This window comes from Manduca sexta, chromosome 8 (assembly GCF_014839805.1).
Source record: "Manduca sexta isolate Smith_Timp_Sample1 chromosome 8, JHU_Msex_v1.0, whole genome shotgun sequence".
In the NCBI taxonomy this organism is placed as follows: Eukaryota; Metazoa; Arthropoda; class Insecta; order Lepidoptera; family Sphingidae; genus Manduca; species Manduca sexta.
Window position 1 is genome coordinate 3,282,826 of NC_051122.1, and position 19,500 is coordinate 3,302,325.

Sequence of the window (19,500 nt, forward strand, 5' to 3'; positions counted from 1 at the left end):
AAATTAGTTTTTGAAACATAACGAGCTGCGCCGATACAACGACTATGGAATAAATTTGTGTGAATATTAAATAGATAATGTCTTCAAGCTTTCGTAATTTCGTTTTTCTTTGATTAGTTGATGTATTCTGTTTCAATAAGAAATGAGAATTAATAAAAAAGAAATGATTGTTAAGACAAAATTGAAATATTTGTAGTGATGTGTTGAGTGAAATGGAATTTAATCTGTTTCTTTCTGATACAAACGACCATAAACTACTGCTAAAAGGAACGAAGAGCTAGGTTATTATCATTTGTAGTTTCAAAGAGAAAATTCAAAGCCAATATCGGGTGAAAACTTTTTTATGATTCGAAGTGAGAGAATCACTACATTGATTCAAATGAAATGTTTTTAAATTCTTCAATTACTCTTCAAAAAACCAAAAATGTCTGAAGTATGCAATCAATTTTGTTTTCGTAGTCCTCTGATAATAATTAAATGAAAAAAAAAAACATGAATTCTAATAACCTAAAATGGTTCTTATTTTGGTGAAGAAAATAAAATACTTAAACTACTTGAGTTTTCATTGAAATGTATAATGCATTTTGGTAGTATATAAATAAAGATAATCTTTACGGAAAAAAAAAGGAAATTGTTGTAGCCTACGTAAAAACATTTTTCATAATAAATGCCATCAAATGAAAGAATATACACTAATAGTTTTGAATTAACACAAAAAAAGAAATAGGGCATGTAAAAGAGTTAGGAAATTATAAATGTGCAGTCAGGATATTTATTGATTTATAAATGACAAACCTATGACGAGTTAAAATTAGCTAAAATCCCGCATAAAGTTATGGATACAACACGTAATAAGTAAAAAGTTTTGAAGATCACACGTCAGATTGACGTAAATCAATGAATACTTAATGTACGTGGGCAACGACTATTTAATATTTGATAATAAGCATAATAAAAACGAAAAAAATTGCACGAATTGACTAATGAACGCTAGAAAACCAAAATTACAAATCAACGTAATATTTGACCAAAAATTTGAGATAATTTTATTTTTTAAATTTGTTTTTTTTTTCAATATGTGTTTAGTAACGGCAGCACATACCGCTATATTTTATTATTGGAGACAAAAACTATTGGTGAGTATATTACGAAAATAATTTCATATTTGATATATAATACTCTCGACACATCACTACAATGGTTTAAAATTTGAAAAAGAACTCAATCTTGTTGATTATGCTCAATAGCTAATGAGCTTAGTAATATTTTCCCCTGTGATTCTCTTGGTTGTTCTTTGTCTTGAAGACGTATTTTGCGTTATTTAAAATATTTATTCCGATGTTATATTTCAATATTTTCAATCGCAAACTAATGCGTTAATGTATTTGCGTGATAAACGAGTGTGAAATATCTAGATAGGTACGAAAAAAATTAACAATAATCATTAAAAAAATGCTAGAAAATTCGTCAATAAGTAATATAATTACGTATTTGTAATGTAAGGTATTTAATGTTAGCTTCTCAGTGTTTTTAGGATTAGTCGACGAATGAGTCAACTCGAGAGCCCGGTGTGAGACAAATTTGTTAGTGCTCGTGTTAAGTTTGGTAATTTATTTAATGATATTTTGAATATTATTGTAGTGGTAGTAATATAAAACTGAATTTATTTTGAATTTAGAATGTTTGTTGTGGTAATGAAAGTAAAAATCGTTAAATTAGACATGGTTGATCTGAGATATTTATGGTTTAATTTTATTAAAAAAGAAAACATTTTATTACACGAACAAGTTAGTACTTCTTTTTTAATCTGGTATTTAATTAAACCGTTTTTAATTAAATAGATTGAATTACCACGACAAACGACGTTTAAAATATAGTGAGTGAAATAACAAATGTCATTTATTAAAATCAACTGTTAATCATTCACAACAAAAAGTAATTCTTAACACAATACTTTTATACGTACACAGTGTACGTCAAACTAAAAAATAACTTCAAATAAGTACCATTTTAATAACTATTGCAAAGTTTACTCCTTCCCCATCATTCATCTTTTCTCAAATTTCAAATACCATTTGCAACGTTGTTTGATCCAAATTTCGAAATTATAGTATGTTCTTATTTTAAAAAAAAAGTTTCCAACCAGAAATGTAATCAGATAAATAGTTTTAATAGAAGAAAATCCACCGATGTAGAATTTGTGTTAATATCACTACTTACTCCCTCATAGGTCTATTATATCCGACTATCATATACTCTACATTAAGATCCAGTTTAATTTCAGTCTGAAATGTCAAAATTGCCTTTTTATTTGTCAAAGTCAAGGAAAAAATGGTTCTTAATGGTATTTCTCTTTGTTGGTTAAATAACAAGAAACCGCATTAAAACTCCTGGTAGTATTTTTTTTTTTATTTTATAAATGTTTTTTGCGTTCATAAAACAACTTGTTCTTCAAGTCGAAGATACAAAATTTTATTAAAACTTGAAGTCCTTCAATAAACTCATGCTTGCTAAAATAACTAAAAAATTGTGCATCTTGATAAATCTTACACGATTACAAATAACATACAGATGATATGATATGCTCAAGCATCACTTATAACGAGCTATTTCTTACAATGGATTGTTATGGTGAAATTGTAATTTTTTGGACCTAAAGCAGATTTGTGGAATAGCAAACAATACAACGAAAAGAACTATTTTTAAAATGTCATGATCAACGCTATTATTGATGCAATTCCGGCATTCATTAAAGTTAACATTGCAGTTTACTCCCGCAATGAAAGAACCCAAGATACTTTATTATTAAACACTGATGGGCCCACCAGACAGTGTCCTTCCACAAAACACCTTCTACGTAGAACGTATTTTATAGGGACAACGATAACTTTTTACATCTGAAAGTTGTTGACCACCGTTCAGGTCTAAAATATTTACAATTGTAATAAATATGTTATTTTTCAAACTGGAACCAACCATTTACAAAATTTCATCAAAATCGGCTTAGTGGTTTCCGCGATTACAATGAACGCCACGCGCGCCATCCAATGACATGTATTGTACTATGACTACAACTTTTCCGCAAGTGAAAGAAATAATTTGACGAAGTTTGATCTCAATTGAATCAACGACATGGTAATAAATTACGAACAAACATTGTTTTTACACAAAAGATTGACAAGATTTTAACCAATGACATTTGTTATTAAACATTCTATATTCAAAACCCAACATAAAGCAGGACAACTGCTGGTAACCCTCTTTAATTTCGATTCAGTTCAAAGCGGGTTTGTCTTCATCGAGTTATGGGGTTGCAAACTCATAGTCAGCTATCACATGGCTGTCAGTAATTATAAGAAATCAACTTATGGATATGTTGACATGTAAATATAGCTGATCAACATGAATTATATAATTATAATTGACAAGTTATTTTTCTATGTTTCTTTCGTATTTATATTTAGTGCTAAAGTAGTGATGTAGATGACGTAGTTGTTACTATACGATAGTATGTTTTGCTTTATCCATGAAATTAAGGCAGATATATCTTCATTCTACATGGTTTACGCCAATCTGTTAAGTTAACTGGTATTTTCTAATTATTTTAGAAATGTATCGTTAACAGAGTAATCCGTAACGCTTTATAATTAGGTTTATCGAAATATAGAAAATTTCGTATAGTATTTTTCTCAATTACACTTTCGATAATCGATTATTGCTTTCTCGCACGTCCCTATTGTTTGCTTCTTTCGGTATACTTAATTCTTGCATTTTAATCTCTACATATATAATACTTATTACTAAGGAAAATGTAGTTAAGCTAGACATATTTGCATGTTTAATCGAACGTCTTCCAAAGTGACGTAAGGTTTATTATTTCTTCGTTTGTTTGCGATCTATTAGTTCTTATTATCTCTTCCTTTCTATGTATTAATCCTATAATTTATGCAGTATTAAATTGAGTTCCAATTTGGGGTCCGGTTCATAAAACGTCACGATATTCCCAAAGTTGCTTGCGTTGTAATTAAACACTGTCCCTCGGGAAGCGCGCTGGATTCCGGGATAAACTAAGCTGCGTACTAATCCGGAATATTTACTATCTCCAAACTAAATTTAATTTCCATTCCTTCAGTGATAGTAATCAAATTGAATGCATACTTATTGTTTATAGTACAGTTATGTATTTAAAATGATCCTCGATTTTGATACGAAATATTACTCCTCATTGTAGTTATTTACTATTGAATCATTTGAAATAAATAGTAATTCTTTTAGTGTGGCTGTGAATTTATTGACATATGAAAAATTTAAATATTCGGCAACCATTGACCAACCATTGGAAATAGTTTAGCGTCGATATTGGAGAGACGAATAAATTTGTATTATTTATTAAAATAACGTCACAGTTATGAATTTAAGAATCGAATGAATTCATTATTGACCGACAATACACACAAAATAATCTGCTTTAACAACCTTTATGAACCGGCTCCAAAAATGTATTTAGTCGTAGATGGTAGCTATGTAACCTCTTTACTTGGAATCCTAATGTTTACTAATAATATATAACTAATGTATAGTATGATAAGTAGTTAAATCACACAAAATTTGCGTTGAGCTTCCAACACGATTAGATATATATACAATACTGTCTCACTATTCTATCAAAAACTTCTTGTTGATTTGTTTCTCTTCCATTCAAGTCTATTAGATTCGCTTTGCAGTACCTAAGTGCTATATTTTAATCTTTTGGTGCCTTATTTTATTAGTCGACCCTTAAATTAGTCTATTCTGTGAATGAGGCTACCATATTGATTGAGGTTATAGCAACTGGTTATTAAGAGTATTGTTTAGAAATATCAAAAGTTTCATGATACAGTTGGAGTTAGTTGTTTGTTTTATAAATGAGAAGCAGCATCTATATTTCTTTCATAAGTGGGTAGTCTATACCTAAAAGTTGAAAAACATCACCTCGCGTCATGGGATTTACAGTTTCCTTTTGACACACAAAATATTTAGCAATTTAATAGTTGCAATAAAAACTGTAAGAAGACTACTTAGAATAACAAATGATAACAAGTTCAATTTTATTCATAATGGAAATAACTGCATCATTCAATGTGACTGGTATAACCTAATTCGCCTAGTTTGCAAATGATACTACTGATATGACTAGTCTATCAATTTTCATCAAATCAAATTCAATATCATAATTGATCACCATGGTAGCCTCATGGTAGTTAGTCGTAGCTTCCTTTACTTTTATTATTCTAGCAACTAAATCATTTAATAGTATTTTACGATAACGTCGATGGTATGAATTTAATGAATTAGTATTCGTTTTGATGTAAAGCAGTGCTGTGAATTCTTTCAGTCCATCGAGTAATGGTTTTAGAACCTGCTGTAACGCGCTGTTGGTCTGAAATGGGTCTTAAGTGCAATTTTATATCAAAATCGGAAGGTGTATTGTCCTTTGTGTTAGTTAAATAAAGCAATCTTAAAGAGATATTATACATAAGTGTAAAATTTTATACAAATAAGTTAATTGTTAATATAAATGAATTCAGTCGCAACGGCGCATGTATCTATAGGTTAAGGTTCAATGTTTGGAAATTTGTCTCGTAATTAAGTGTAATTAGTTGTACGTCTTTTCCTAGATATATTTGTAATTTTATTGTTTGGATTATTGTCTTATTTTTCACCTTTCTAGTCACGAGTAACGGTGCTTTCTTGTGTAAAAATTGGAGGCATTCTTTAATGTCTACATTTGGTACAAAATTATGTGGTTTTATTATTGGTGTGTTTATTAACTTATATCCCATTACCTGTTTTACTTAGGGATTGTCGAGATGGATAAGATCAACTGCCAATATACAATTGTGAATAAATATAGCGAATAATGCGCACAAATGGTTTGGCGAATGAAATAAATTGGACAATTATTTTTTATTATCTTATAAATTGACTTACTTAACTTACTCACAAAATTTATATTAAACTTACGTAAGTAACTCACGATAAATTTACAGAAATACCCGTAATAATTCACCTGCAATTTTTACACGAGTGCACGACCGATGAAAATGACATTACGCGAACGAACACCACAGTAATAATAACAATATAGAATAGCGTTAGAACACGAGAGTGTATTCCTAAATTTATTTTAATAATGTAAGGTAATATAACAATAATATAGCCTATTATGAGGATCTTTTAATAGTCACGTATATTGTAGAATATTGGACCTTGTTCAACACAGAACAACTGCCACGGAATAAGATATGTGCACTATGTTACTTACTCGTATAAGTACTAGCTCAATAATTAACTGAAATCCATGAAACTGTATTATATATAAGCGAATAAGTATGTTAAGGCGACATAATAAGTACAGAATGTGAATTAGACTAAGAGTTAGACGTAAGTCCCATTTTGTAATGTTAAAATTAATTACAAGTCAAAATCAAGCACTACCATTAATATTACGACTCCACTCATGACTTCTTACTGCTAATATTGAAATGTCATATAAATATGAACTATAAATATTAAATGTTATGCGTTAATAATATTCATGCGAGTTTTATTTATCATCCTGCCATTACTTTATAAAATACTTACTTATACAGAGCTCTTCATTTCAAATTGAATAAAAGCTTACAATCCACCAAAATGATTATATGATAATTAATATTTTACCAAGAACACACTTACATGCACAATATCACGCATTTATCCCCGAAGAGCTATGCGGAGGCGCAACCAGGGCACCCACTTTTCGCCAAGTGTGTTCCGTTCCATGATGTAATAGGGGGCGAGCGTATCGTGATATCGGGTACAAATTCCAGACTCCGGGCTAGTTACTAAGCAGAAATCCCAAATATGACTTTGCCCGACCCAGGATTCGAACCCATGACCTCAGAGCGCTGTTGTACCGCGCATGCTTTACAACTACGCCACACAGAGGCAGTCAGTTTACCACGAACAAAGCGGAAAATTTAAATATTGTAGGTACAGTTGCCTCACTATAATTCGAATGACTTAAAACATAAACATTTTTACTAAGTCTGTGAACACTATCAGTATATGTTAGCATCCCATCCGCTCTCTAACAATTTGTTACAGATTTTAGCGAGCTGATTTTAGCGGTTGGGCTATTACAAGTGCACGTTAACACAAACTTATTACTTGCCGAATAATTAATATGTACTCACTAGAATTTTGGGGATTTTATCGCGGTGTTTATATTATAATTTTCTCCAAAAAACGCGATTAAATCCGCAAAATTGTTTCATTTAAATGTCTAACTTTCGACTAAACTTAAGAAATTAGTAAATCTTGATATTAACTATTACCTTTACTATTTAAAATGAAGTAATATTAAAAAATATTATGCCTTATAATTATTGTCTTGGCGCACACAATGAAACCAATAGGCGTAAAAATTACAAAACCGATATTTAGCAAAGATATATTTTATTGACCAAAAATAATCTATATCTCTCATGTGAAAGTAAACACCACAATTATCCATAATGATGAAATATTGAAACACAGATTTTTGCAGCAATATAAAATATACTTCTGTATTAATAAAACAACTGACAAGACGTAAATAGAATACACAAGACGTTTTTAGTGTGTTATCAACAAAGCAACTTAGATATATTATCGAAAATTTACTGGTGGTGGGTCTCTCATACGTGTAAGCCCGCTCGGGTAGGTACCACCGCAATGTCTATTTCTGCCGCCAAGCAGCAGTGTGTAGTCACTTTTGTGTTCCGTTTTGAAGAACATTGTAGCTCGTGTAACTACTGGACATAATAAGACTGAGCACCTCATGCCTCAGGATGGCGAGCGCAGTGGAATACCAAATAATACTATGTAATTCAAGTCGTTGGATGGTGTTTCTACTGTTTATGGGCGGTTGTTTCGCTTACCATCAGGCGAACGGCAAGTTCCTCTTCATTTAAAGAAATAATAAAAAAATGTATTATAATACATTTAATTTTCAACACATAAACAGTGCTAAATGCTTATACAATTACAAAGTACTAAGGTCGATTATCTAAAGCTGGGACCGTATATAAAACGCTTTCCTTACAACCATTAACGCCAATAGATAACAAAAAATATATAGGAATATAACTATTTACAGATTTTATCGACTCGAGTGCACCCCAAGACCATGAAGGTTGCACGCCTCGATGCGTCGTTAATAATAATATAAATAACCACGATAAAAACCGAAAATAGTTTTATTCCCATGGCTAACATTACGTAAACATAAGAAATCATCTATATATATAAAAGAAAGTGGTGTTAGTTACACTATTTATAACTCAAGAACGAATGCACCGATTTGGCTGAAAATTGGTGGAAAGGTAGCTTAGAACTAGGAGACGGACATAGGATATTTATCCCGTTCCCACGGGAACGGGACGTGACATAAGACGTGGTATAAGAAAGCAACATTTGGTATGGAGATAGTATAAAACCCTGGGAAGGTTATAGCCTACTACCCCGGGGAAATATATAGTGGAACTTTTATCCCAGAAAACTTCTACACGCGGGCGAAGCCGCGAGCAAAAGCTAGTTAAATATATAAGAATAAAATATGTTAGCGGTAGCATATTTTGTTCGTATATATTTCTCTCTCTCTCGCTCGGATGCGAATAGCATATCCGATCATCTATACATATTTTTGTTTCCTATTAGCGTAAACGATTGTAGAAAGGCGTCTTGGTCACGGCCCCTGGCGTGTTTAACACATTGACAGTCGTGAGTAGTGGCAGTGGATAATACGTCTGTCGTCATGACAACGCAATGCTCACTTATCAACAAAGTTAAAAAATACAACATAATTTTGTCTCCATTTATATAATATATCCTTTCAATTATATTTGTTTGAAACATTTTTAATTCATTATGTAAAATTGTATTAGTTTTACTATGAATGTGCCATATTCGGTTTGCTTCCTATATAAACAAATGGGTATATGCCAAAGAGTTCTTAACTAATGTTTGCCTAATCTTTAAAAAATATACCTACATCAATACCCTTCAAAAACAAATACTTTCCTTGCATACTTGGACTACCCACAGTCTTGAAAACCACTTAGTAAAAAAATATCAAGTTACTTCTGCTAATAATCATAATATATTAAATATTGAGTATATTATTTTCTTTAACAAACTTACTTCATGAAAACGCAAAATTTTAGACTTATATCCTGATTACGTCTACTGCACTTACATTAAGCTTGCGCTCGTGTTTGTATGGTTCAATCTACCCCTGTGATATTATTATTATTCTTCTTTCTCCCTTACACGCTGTTATTTAATTTTTCTCATTTTGTCTCCTGTACACGCTGTAACAACTTACAATTAAAATTTCATATTGTAAAACCCCTTAGTGTAACAAACTAGTAATAATATATGTTTTGTAAGTTGTTCTATATAAAAAAAAACACTGTCATAATATTTCGCACAGATATTAATAATTTTGTAAAGTAATTGGAATAAATCATATAGTTTGAAATTACATTTTAAAGCTCATTCGATTGGATGACTTCGCACAATATATTATGGACATTTAAGCACTAATCGAGAAATAATGCGATTCAAATTCTTAATTGAAAACATTAATATGTGAGTAATAATACATTTCATTGCATAATACTCGTCCAATTTTAATGTTTTCTGTAATAAATAATCGATACAAATAAAATGTAATGATAGTCTTCCGTGATTTCAAAATAAAAGCATCTTTTAAACAGATATTCCCATGTTATGAAAACATGCATTTTATTTTAGGTTTGTTCATTATCATCAGAAACAGCAAAAATTATACAAATTACTGACAATGACATTCTCAAAACGACGTTTGTAGACATGTAAGTCCTCAACTGAATATGCAATTTCGAAAAGGCCAAATCTCATAAATATAAAATATCTAGAAATGTATACATAATTAAAAATAATAACAAAATTTCTGTAATTTTTTATTGCTGATTGAACCCAAAACTATATTTTTTTACACTACTTTAGAATATAATAAGTTTTTCCACATCCTGAATTTTTTACATTATCAGACATGTACCCTTTTCGAAATCACAGACTCAACTATAACTACTACTAAACAAGGTCCATGGATTCAAAGCGGTGTCAACTCTTGGCGCCGGGGCGTTGTAATATCCCAGAGCGAGATCGACAAGAGATATTGGACATTTATACACATTGCAGTTCTCGAGAAGCACGCCCAGACGATGCGCTGCGTCGTATATCTTGTGTTCTAACGGTTCTATTGGGAGGAGCTTCGTCATTGGCATCCTGGAAAGGATTTAATACTTTGAATTTCTGATATAAAAATGTTGGGTATTAAAAATGCAGTTGGGTATTAAAGATTTTGCAACGGTTGCTTTCGTGCAAGCACAGGATAAACGAGAATAACCACGCCTTTTATCCCAAAGTGGAATATATAATATTATTAGTATCTATAATTATAATAGTAAAGAATTTTTTTATGTAAATGACTGCTGAAATTATTGGAATCACATATAATGTGTATACGGATACCGAAGGTAAAATATGATAGGACGATTTTTTATACAGTTTTAAGCGAATTTCAAACTTAATTTGACCTTAGATTGCTCTTGAACTTTAACAAATAGATAAATATATAGCATAATATAACTCACGTGAACAATGTTCTGAACATTTCTTCAATCATGTTCTCTCCGTGCGGTACGATCCGCTGTGTCGTCTCACACAAGGTCTTCAGGACGCATTGTCTGCCATCGTAGCCCATTCTGTAAAGGTGTTAAAACGTGTAAGCTATATTTTTCTCTTTAAACAGCTGTTAATCTATACTATTATATAAATGAAGAGTTTGTTTGAACACGCATAACGAACAAGATATTTTTTGAATAAAATAGGAAAAAAATATTTCTTTTGAAGGTTCCGTTGCGGGCACTGCGTAAACGGTTAAAGTTACGCAGCAATCATGCATGCCGCAATTGTTCCTCATGCAAGTTCTAAAAAATATATTATAAAAAAAAACTCCCCCGCCACATTTATATGTCTGTCTGAACGCGGTAAACTCAAAAACTACCCAACGGATTTCGATGAAATTTGGTATGGAGATAATTGCAGACCCTGGGAAGGACATAGGCTACTTTTTATACCAGGGAAAAATTATATTGCGGGACTTTTATTCTAGGCTACATCTATCACGCAAGCAGAGCAGCAATATAAAAATATCTACATTTATTTAGACATAGGCATAATTTGAAGTTGTTATGCAAATATTTATTTATATTCTATAGGCAAAATAAGACACGTATTCTTAAAGCTAATAGCTCAATCCTTGCAGATTTAGTTAAACTGATTACTTTCCACGGAAGGATAACTAATGTATTAATCCAAAGAGCTCTAGTGAATAATTTGTAATGCTGTCAGATTAAACTACATACATACATACATAACATCACGCATTTTATCCCCGAAGGGGTATGCAGAGGCGCAACTAGGGCACTCACTTTTCGCTATATATGTTCCGTCCCATAATGTGATAGGGGGCGAGCCTATCGCCATATCGGGCACAAATTCCAGACTCCGGGCTGATACTGAGCAGAAAAACCCAAATATCACTTTGCCCGACCCGGGATTCGAACCCAGGACCTCAGAGCGCTATTGTACCGGACATGCAATACAACTACGCCACCGAGGCAGGCAGATTAAACTACCTTACCATATTTCAATATTGAATATTATTTCCAGCTAAAATTCCAGTTCAAAGCTATTCTCAACACACATTCATATTAACAAGGCCTAGCACAACATTAGATTGTACTCGCCATGCTAAAGCGTTTGAAGTTAATATTAAAGAATCCTAACAACAACCTATGTCAATTTGATTTTAGTTAAAATAAGTAGTTTGACAGGCATCTTACATGGTCATTCTTGACTGTCTCATTGGCGTAGTTGTAATCGTACATAGTACGAGTACATCTACCGCGCTGTGGTCCTGGGTCTAATCCCGGGTCGGACCCAATAAATTGTGACAGGTATTTTCTATCTTAAAAACTACTCAGTCACAGCTCGGAGTTCGGAAGTTGGCAGTGTGATACCCACATGCCACGGAAAGCGTGTAAAGCCGTTGGTCCTGCGCCTGATCTCTCTCCGGCCATGTCGGATTGCCGTCTTACCGAACTATGTGAGTGAAGGAACAGAGAGTACATCTGTGTATTGCGCATACACTTATGCACTATAATATCTCCTGTATACTTGGCTGATATTCGTTGAGATAGGCCGCTGTGGCCGAAATTCGGTTAAGAAAAATCCCTTTTACAAGCATCACATTATAACCCACTGGCTCTTTAAAGTACGAAATTATAATTTACCTGTCCAAAGCTAGAAAAAATATTGTAAAGCAAACATATATGAGGCTAAAATCTTCAAATATATTGGGTTATTGTACTAGAGGTTTTAAAGGTAACATGTACTACGGAATCCTTGGTAAACGACCCCGATTCTCATTTGACCTGTTTATAATTCAATTGTCTTTCCAGTTGTCTGTCAGACCACGGAGACCCCTAGGGGCTGTCGCGAGGTCTAGACTGATTTCTGTGAATCTTTCATATACATGTATACGATGTGAAACATGCTTCTAATATAATTTTCTGATGGGAAATGCTAACGATGTTTCTTTATAAAACAGGGCGATGTAGTTATTTCAACATTTATATAATATTCTTTGTACTGAATTATGAAGTCTTTTAAGATTATCAATTAAGTTAATGAGACTTAAAATCTCATGTCTCAGGATGGCGACCGCAGTGGAATACTAAACAATATTTTGTAATTGAAGGTGTTATCACTTACCATCAGGCGAACGGCAAGCTCGTCTCGTCATTCAAAGCAATAGAAAAAAAACGATACAAGTAGTTACTATACTCACTTATCCATAATAATCTCCAATTTCTCATATAGCTCTCGTCTACTCCTTCTCTGCTCCATCGGCTTTCTATGTCTATTTTTCTTTCTGTAAAACTTCGATGTTTCGGTGGCATTGGGTAATTCATATGCTATGCCCCAGTTGAGACCGAAGGTGAAGGTTCCAGGACTTGTAGAGGGTGCTGGCTGGCCAAGGACTCCTATTGTCATACAGGCAGCGCACTACATAAAACCAAAATAGTAGGAGTGGAAATGAGTAAGCCAGCAATAAATGTCGAAGTGTGGGGCGATATAATGGTATACATGAAAGCAACATTCCAGATAAAAAATGATCTAAAAAATATAGATGAATTGTAAGAAACTAGTTCCACGGTTCTCAGAAAATTTATATTAATTTATAGCGGAGATAAATTGTTTGTAACAAAAAGAAAACTCAGCTTAAAGTAAATAGAAAAGCTTCACAGCTAAACAGACTGAAACGTAAACTTAATCGATTGCGAATTTAAATGATAATCAAATTGATTTACAATTAATAAACGATGTTCTTCGTAAAACCATCGGAGCAAAGAATCAGCTCTAATCTGCACTGGCGTGGTGAACTAAGGCCTAAAGCCTCTCAGCTGAGGCGGCCCATTCCCAGCCATTTGGTCATATGTATGACAAACCTGATATTATATTTAAAGATGTACTTACCGAAAACGAAGATCCTTCAGGAAACGCAACATATCTCTTCCTTCTTGAGAGCACTTTTGATTTTGGCACATTATCCGAAATACAGATATCAAGTAAAACAATGAATATTACACCAAATATTTTAAGATACATTTTGAAATATAAAATCCGTGTACCATTCGTGGAAGACGATGGATTAGTGGTCAAAGTATTTGGATTAAGAAAGTGAACTATGTCGGGTAACGGTCCGAGCAATTTTCACTTACAGCAGAATTTGTGCTAATTGATCTAGGTTTGAATAGTTTAACCATTCTTGAAACGATTTTCTCTGTGACTGATCGTGCTCTAAACTTTCTCTATTCTAGAATACGTAAAAATAACGGAATTAAAAACCAGTAGTTATTTCGGATTAGATACCTGGGCTTTAAACATAAAATATTTTTTATATTCTTGTAGTTTTTTAATCATGTTTCTATATTAATTAGATCTCTTTTACCCTCATAATGTATTCTTAATAGCCAACAATTTTGTTAAAATTAATAGAAGCCATTAAAAAGAATTATTCTTCAAAAACGCAAAGAGTTTGAGTAAGAAACAGACGAAATCATAACAGAATTGGAAATTCATCATTTTATTTTAATTTCGATTACAAAAGAAACTTCAACCAAAATTGCTGCTGAACAAAGCCCAGGGACTCCTCATGGTGTCCACTCCAGGAGACGGAGCATTGTAATAGCCTTTAGCCAAATCTACCAGCGATATTGGACAATGGAACATATTGTCACAATTCTCTAACATGACTCCAAGACGATGAGCTGAGTCGTAGATTGTATGTTCCAAGGGTTCTGATGTTAGGACTTTCACCATTGGTAATCTGTAAAATACAGGCATTTTTAGGAAATCTAGAAGGCCAATATCCTTTGTTATTTATCAGAAGACATAAAGAGAGGAAATAAGGATTTAATTATGGATGACACAGTTAGACAGGAGTCTATGTGTTCGCGCCTTTGATATTGGCTCTTTTAGTGGAACGTGAAAAAGCAATTAGGCAAAGGGTATATGGTGATAATCAAAAAATATATCATCTCTTTCTAGTTTTCCTTGGGCTTTGTATCCATTGTAGTAAGGTTACTTATCTCTTAGTGTTAAATATTTACCTGCTCTACAATTATATTCTGTGTCGTGTCTTATTTTTTTATTACTTACGTAAATAGTGATCGGAACATCTCTGTCATCATGTTGTCTCCGTGTGGGACAATCCTTTGTGTGGTCTCACATAATGTCTTCAAAATGCATTGTCTCCCACTGTATCCCATGCTGAAATCAAGCGTGTTTACTATCTATCGCGCTCTAAAAGTTTTAGTTCCACCACAATAGTTTATATTAGAACAATATACGTCAATTGGCATGCAGATGTTGTTGGCTATCTCAATAGGCAGGCCTAGCACGAATACTTCGATTGCTAGTAGACTATCGTAAAAAATCATTTTTTTATTTTATTTGGGAGTTTACAGAACCTAGATAACCAAATGCTAAAAAATTAAGAATCAGTATTTTTTAAAACACACATCACGCTGGTAGCATACAAAACCCAGAAACGTCAAAAAAGTGATAATCGCTCTTTTTAAATATACAACGTGTTACGTTTCACTATGTGATAGGGGGCGAACCTATCGCCATATCGAGCACAAATTTTAGACTCCGGGCTGATACTGAGCAGAAAAAACCCACATATCAATTTGCCCGACCTGAAATTCGAACCCAGGACCTCAGAGCGTTGCCGTACCGCGGATGCAATACAACTACGCCACCAAGGCAGTTAGATACTTTTTAAAAATAGGTTTACCTAGGAGCCGTCGATTTTTCGCTTCGGTTGCAGTATTGTTAATTGTAATTTTATGTTTAACAACAATTAATGATCCTATAATGCGGCGCAATATCCATGCTAGGGGTACAGTTAGTGTTCAAATAATATCACGCTACAATATTCTATTCACGCGCGAATCGTTCACATGTTTTCGCGAAGTCGTGTCTGAATACAATTCCATGAGGACTTTGTCCGTTTCATGATTTTTAGGAGCATGATCATTTTAAGGCACACCAAATGTTCGTAGATTAAAATATTTTAAGATAAATTCATTGAACGCTAATTAATTTACAGATGTTATGGAAATACATAATATTGTTCATTATGCTTTGCCATTACGTCAGCGTACAAATATATTATAAATATTATAAATGAAACAGTATTATTATGGATATATTATGACAATGTTATATTAGGATTTCATTGTATTTAATCCATAGTATATTTTCACGATATTTTTTTTACATATTTTATGAAATGACAACAGCCGTCCGAAAATACTTCTAATCTTTATATATATATATATATATATATATATATATATATATATATATATATATATATATATATATATATATATACATTTCATCAACAGAAACTTAACATCTCATGTCTCAGGATGGCGAGCGTAGTTGAATGCCAAACAATACTTTGAATTCAAGGTGTTGGATGGTATTTCTACTGATTATGGGCAGTCGTATCGCTTACCATCAGGCGAACGGCAAGTTCGTCTCCTCATTTAAAGCAATAAAAAAAAATTACTTACTTATCCAAAATCTTCTCCAATTTCTCATACAATTCTCTCCTACTTCTCCTTTGTGCTAATGGCTTCTTATACTTCTTCGTTGTATAAAAGGCGGCTGTTTCTGTCGCATTGGGTAGCTCGTAGGCAATGGCCCAGTTAAGGCCGAAGGTGAAGGTACCAGGAGCCGTTGCTGGCGCAGGCTGGCCAATCAGACCTGTCACCATGCATCCTGCAATCTAAAATAAAAAAATATTCACTATGAAGTTCCTACCTGAGGGTATTATGCAGGAATGAAAATACGTAGTGGGTTGTATACGCAGTTTCGTTGTTGATTTACACGAGTCAATGAGATAGCCGGAGTATAAGTAATTTTCTTTCTCACACCTTTTGTTCATTCAGTAATACATTGCACTTAAACACTACTACAGTACATAGGTATCTGACTGTGGCGGTGGCAGCAGTTTTTACAGTCTTTGATTCTATCTACTGAAGTAAACTAAGCGCCTGTATCTCTGGAGATAGTTTTAAAAATATAAAGTAATAAAAATAAATATTATATTTTATTTTGAGTAGATATTTTTAATACTCTACTCTATAAAAATAAGATCGCGTTGAAGAAAGATTAAAAATTATCTTACAAAAGAACAAAAATAAACACGCAAGCACCAAAGAAATCTGTGACCCGTTTTCAATAGTCTTAGCGGCTTAAAGGGCTTACTTTAGCTCTTTGAGCTTCCATCGAACTGCACTCTCGATAGCCCTTTAAAATCGAGCTACAAGAAAAATAAACCAATATGACCCTTAAAGTTATAAACGACGTTAAGCCAATTTTATATTGATACCAATATAGAAATATGTTTTATACTTTAGTAAATAGAGAGACACTGGCAAGTAAAATAAAAAAAAGCAAATACTTACAGAAAAACTTGAGCCTTCAGGAAATGCCACGTACCGCTTTCTCCGTGACAAAACTTTACTTTTAGAACCACTCTCAATGGCTGTTAAGGCGTTTATTTCATAAACACAAAACAACACTGCCAGTACTATTAATAAATTTGAAAAAGGAAACATTTTTGAAAAACGAACAATTTTTTATTATTATTTGATATTTCAAAACCCCTTTCTCATGACAGTATATGGTCGAGGTTAAACAAAAACTAACCAATTATAAGAAGAGCGTCAAAAAATGTCGCATAGAACACTTAAAGTAACTGTTTGAGACGATCTCGCTAAAAGACTTATTAGGACAATTTGTCTGTCTCCGTGATGTGGAACGCACATTGTTTTTCGAGGTGTGTTCGAAACTCAATTTGTCGACGTCGAGAAATGAGGTCTGTGACCGGTATTACTCTCGTATGTGGCATGAAGCTAAGGAAGTAATGGGTGAAAGTTTATATTGATAAATCCGGGTAATATTTTTTGCATTATCCTCTCCTGTCGTCCCCTACCGCAAATTGACCTATATCCCGAAGATTTCACTGATGAGCCAGGCTATTACTATAAATGAGGTTTCAGTAGTAAAATATTACCTACATACGCTAGCAAAAGGTTTAGGACGATAAAAGTAAGTATCACAATTATTATTATAGGAGACCAATATAAGGCAATCTAAAGTAAGTGGTATGTAATTAAGGATACTGTTTAAATTCCCGTGCATAAGGCACTTGGAGGTTTACTGTACTCGTAAATTACAGGAACGAGCAAATCCTAGACTAGACAGTAGCAAAACGTATGGCCCGCGAATTATAATGAAAATTCCTCGGTGGCGTTGTATTCGATAATGCCGCTCTAAGGTTCGGGGTTCGAGTCCCGCAAGCAAAGTGTTATTGGGTTTTTCCTCCCAGTATCAGCTCGGAATGTGAAATTGACTGATATGGCAATAGACTTCCCACTTATCACGTCGTCATAAGACAGAACATATAGCGAAAAGTCGGATTCCTTGTGGCACTTCTGCCTACCTCTTCGTAGATAAAGGCGTGAAGTGTGCTTATTTATTTTGATTATTTGTTAATATTTGATGGCTTATGAGAGAAGTAACTTAGGATTGTAAAACTATCCATTGATTTATTGAGAACAGTAAAGACAAGACAACGATCAAAGAGAAGTATATAATTTCTTAATTTATAAGCGGCATACTGCCAGTACTAATATAGCTCACATTGGTTGTTATTGTTTGATTTATACTCTTTGTTACTATACAGTTTCAACAATTTTTTCAATGTTTTGTTTATAATATTTGCATAGATTGTGCTTGATGGAAAAGATTATTTGAAATTGAACCCATAACCTATAAACCTAAGATACAAAACTGTAATTAACAACATCTATGTACAATTCTCAGAACAGTGCTAGGAAATGCTGGATTAATTACAGGAACGGGCAAGACCTAGTCTAGACAGGTGGAAGACGTATTTCCGCGAATCTTAATGAACTTATTTCCTATGTTTACGCGTTAGACATTAAAATGAATCTATTTTGCGGATTTTATTGCGGTTTTTATATTAAGAACAAACGAAAGAACTTGTATTTGCTTAGCTTGTGTTGGATTATTTATGTCTATTTATATATTTTAGTGTTTATAAGATCTCTTTTAGTGACTGAAGGCAGAAAGATTTTTAGATTCGATAGTAAATAAAGGTAAAGTAATATTAATTATAATTAATAGTATTAAAGGACAGCACCAAATCGGACTATGGAAAGAAAGAAAGAAACTGGTTGAATTCAAATATTTCTTTGTTCAACTATTTATAAAATGACAACTGTGCGTAGGGACACTTGGCCGGCAACGTAATTGTATGTGGTTGTGTGAGAATGCTGTTTCACATCATGATTCCCATATAAAATCAACAAAATGTTATACATTATTTAGATTCCGTCAATATTAACTAACACGAGTACGGAAGGCAATTCTCACCAGAGAACGGGCACGAAACTATGTTGTTGCTTTTTCAAAATAAGGTATACTCTGCAGTGCATGATACAGATTTTTTTTATATTTACCTACCTATCCTTTAAGATAGAAGGCTTGCACGTGTGCATTCTAAAAATAGTCGTTAAAGAAACCCCCAAACACCGGTTGGCAGCCCCGAACCTTATCCTCAGTTTTAGTTCCAAAGATTTATGGTATACATATATCACTCGCGCCTTGATCTTACTAATGGTGCGCTTTTGTGAGTATCTCCGCCTTCCAATGTTGAATCAAGTTCGAAATTTGAAATTGCTTCTATTTTCAAAAATTTTGTATTTTTTTTTAAGC

The 19,500-nt window shown here is 33.0% G+C and overlaps 2 protein-coding genes across 2 annotated transcripts; both read right to left on the reverse strand.

Annotated features, from left to right (window-relative positions):
• Window positions 1-10,020: 10,020 nt before the first annotated feature.
• LOC115444161 lies at window positions 10,021-13,811 on the reverse strand. Its single transcript, XM_030169830.2, has 4 exons — window positions 13,654-13,811; window positions 12,965-13,182; window positions 10,704-10,814; window positions 10,021-10,335 (listed from the first exon to the last, which is right to left on the reverse strand). The coding sequence occupies exons 1-4, from the start codon at window positions 13,783-13,785 to the stop codon at window positions 10,125-10,127; spliced, it is 672 nt and encodes a 223-aa protein (XP_030025690.1). The 5' UTR covers window positions 13,786-13,811; the 3' UTR covers window positions 10,021-10,124.
• A 457-nt stretch (window positions 13,812-14,268) lies between these two features.
• LOC115444166 lies at window positions 14,269-18,353 on the reverse strand. The gene is made up of 4 exons (XM_030169836.2): window positions 17,163-18,353; window positions 16,266-16,480; window positions 14,839-14,949; window positions 14,269-14,506 (listed from the first exon to the last, which is right to left on the reverse strand). The coding sequence occupies exons 1-4, from the start codon at window positions 17,313-17,315 to the stop codon at window positions 14,293-14,295; spliced, it is 693 nt and encodes a 230-aa protein (XP_030025696.1). The 5' UTR covers window positions 17,316-18,353; the 3' UTR covers window positions 14,269-14,292.
• Window positions 18,354-19,500: the final 1,147 nt, after the last annotated feature.

Excerpts from the sequence above, each read along its gene's own strand:
- LOC115444161 (XM_030169830.2), bottom strand. The coding sequence starts at position 13,785 with ATGTATCTTAAAATATTTGGTGTAATATTCATTGTTTTACTTGATATC. Across the intron at positions 13,183-13,653 it reads CTGAAGGATCTTCGTTTTCG|TGCGCTGCCTGTATGACAAT; the intron begins GTAAGTACATCT and ends GGTTTTATGTAG. Across the intron at positions 10,336-10,703 it reads ATGTTCAGAACATTGTTCAC|GATGCCAATGACGAAGCTCC; the intron begins GTGAGTTATATT and ends AATCCTTTCCAG.
- LOC115444166 (XM_030169836.2), bottom strand. The coding sequence starts at position 17,315 with ATGTTTCCTTTTTCAAATTTATTAATAGTACTGGCAGTGTTGTTTTGT. Across the intron at positions 16,481-17,162 it reads CTGAAGGCTCAAGTTTTTCT|ATTGCAGGATGCATGGTGAC; the intron begins GTAAGTATTTGC and ends TTTTTATTTTAG. Across the intron at positions 14,507-14,838 it reads ATGTTCCGATCACTATTTAC|ATTACCAATGGTGAAAGTCC; the intron begins GTAAGTAATAAA and ends TGTATTTTACAG.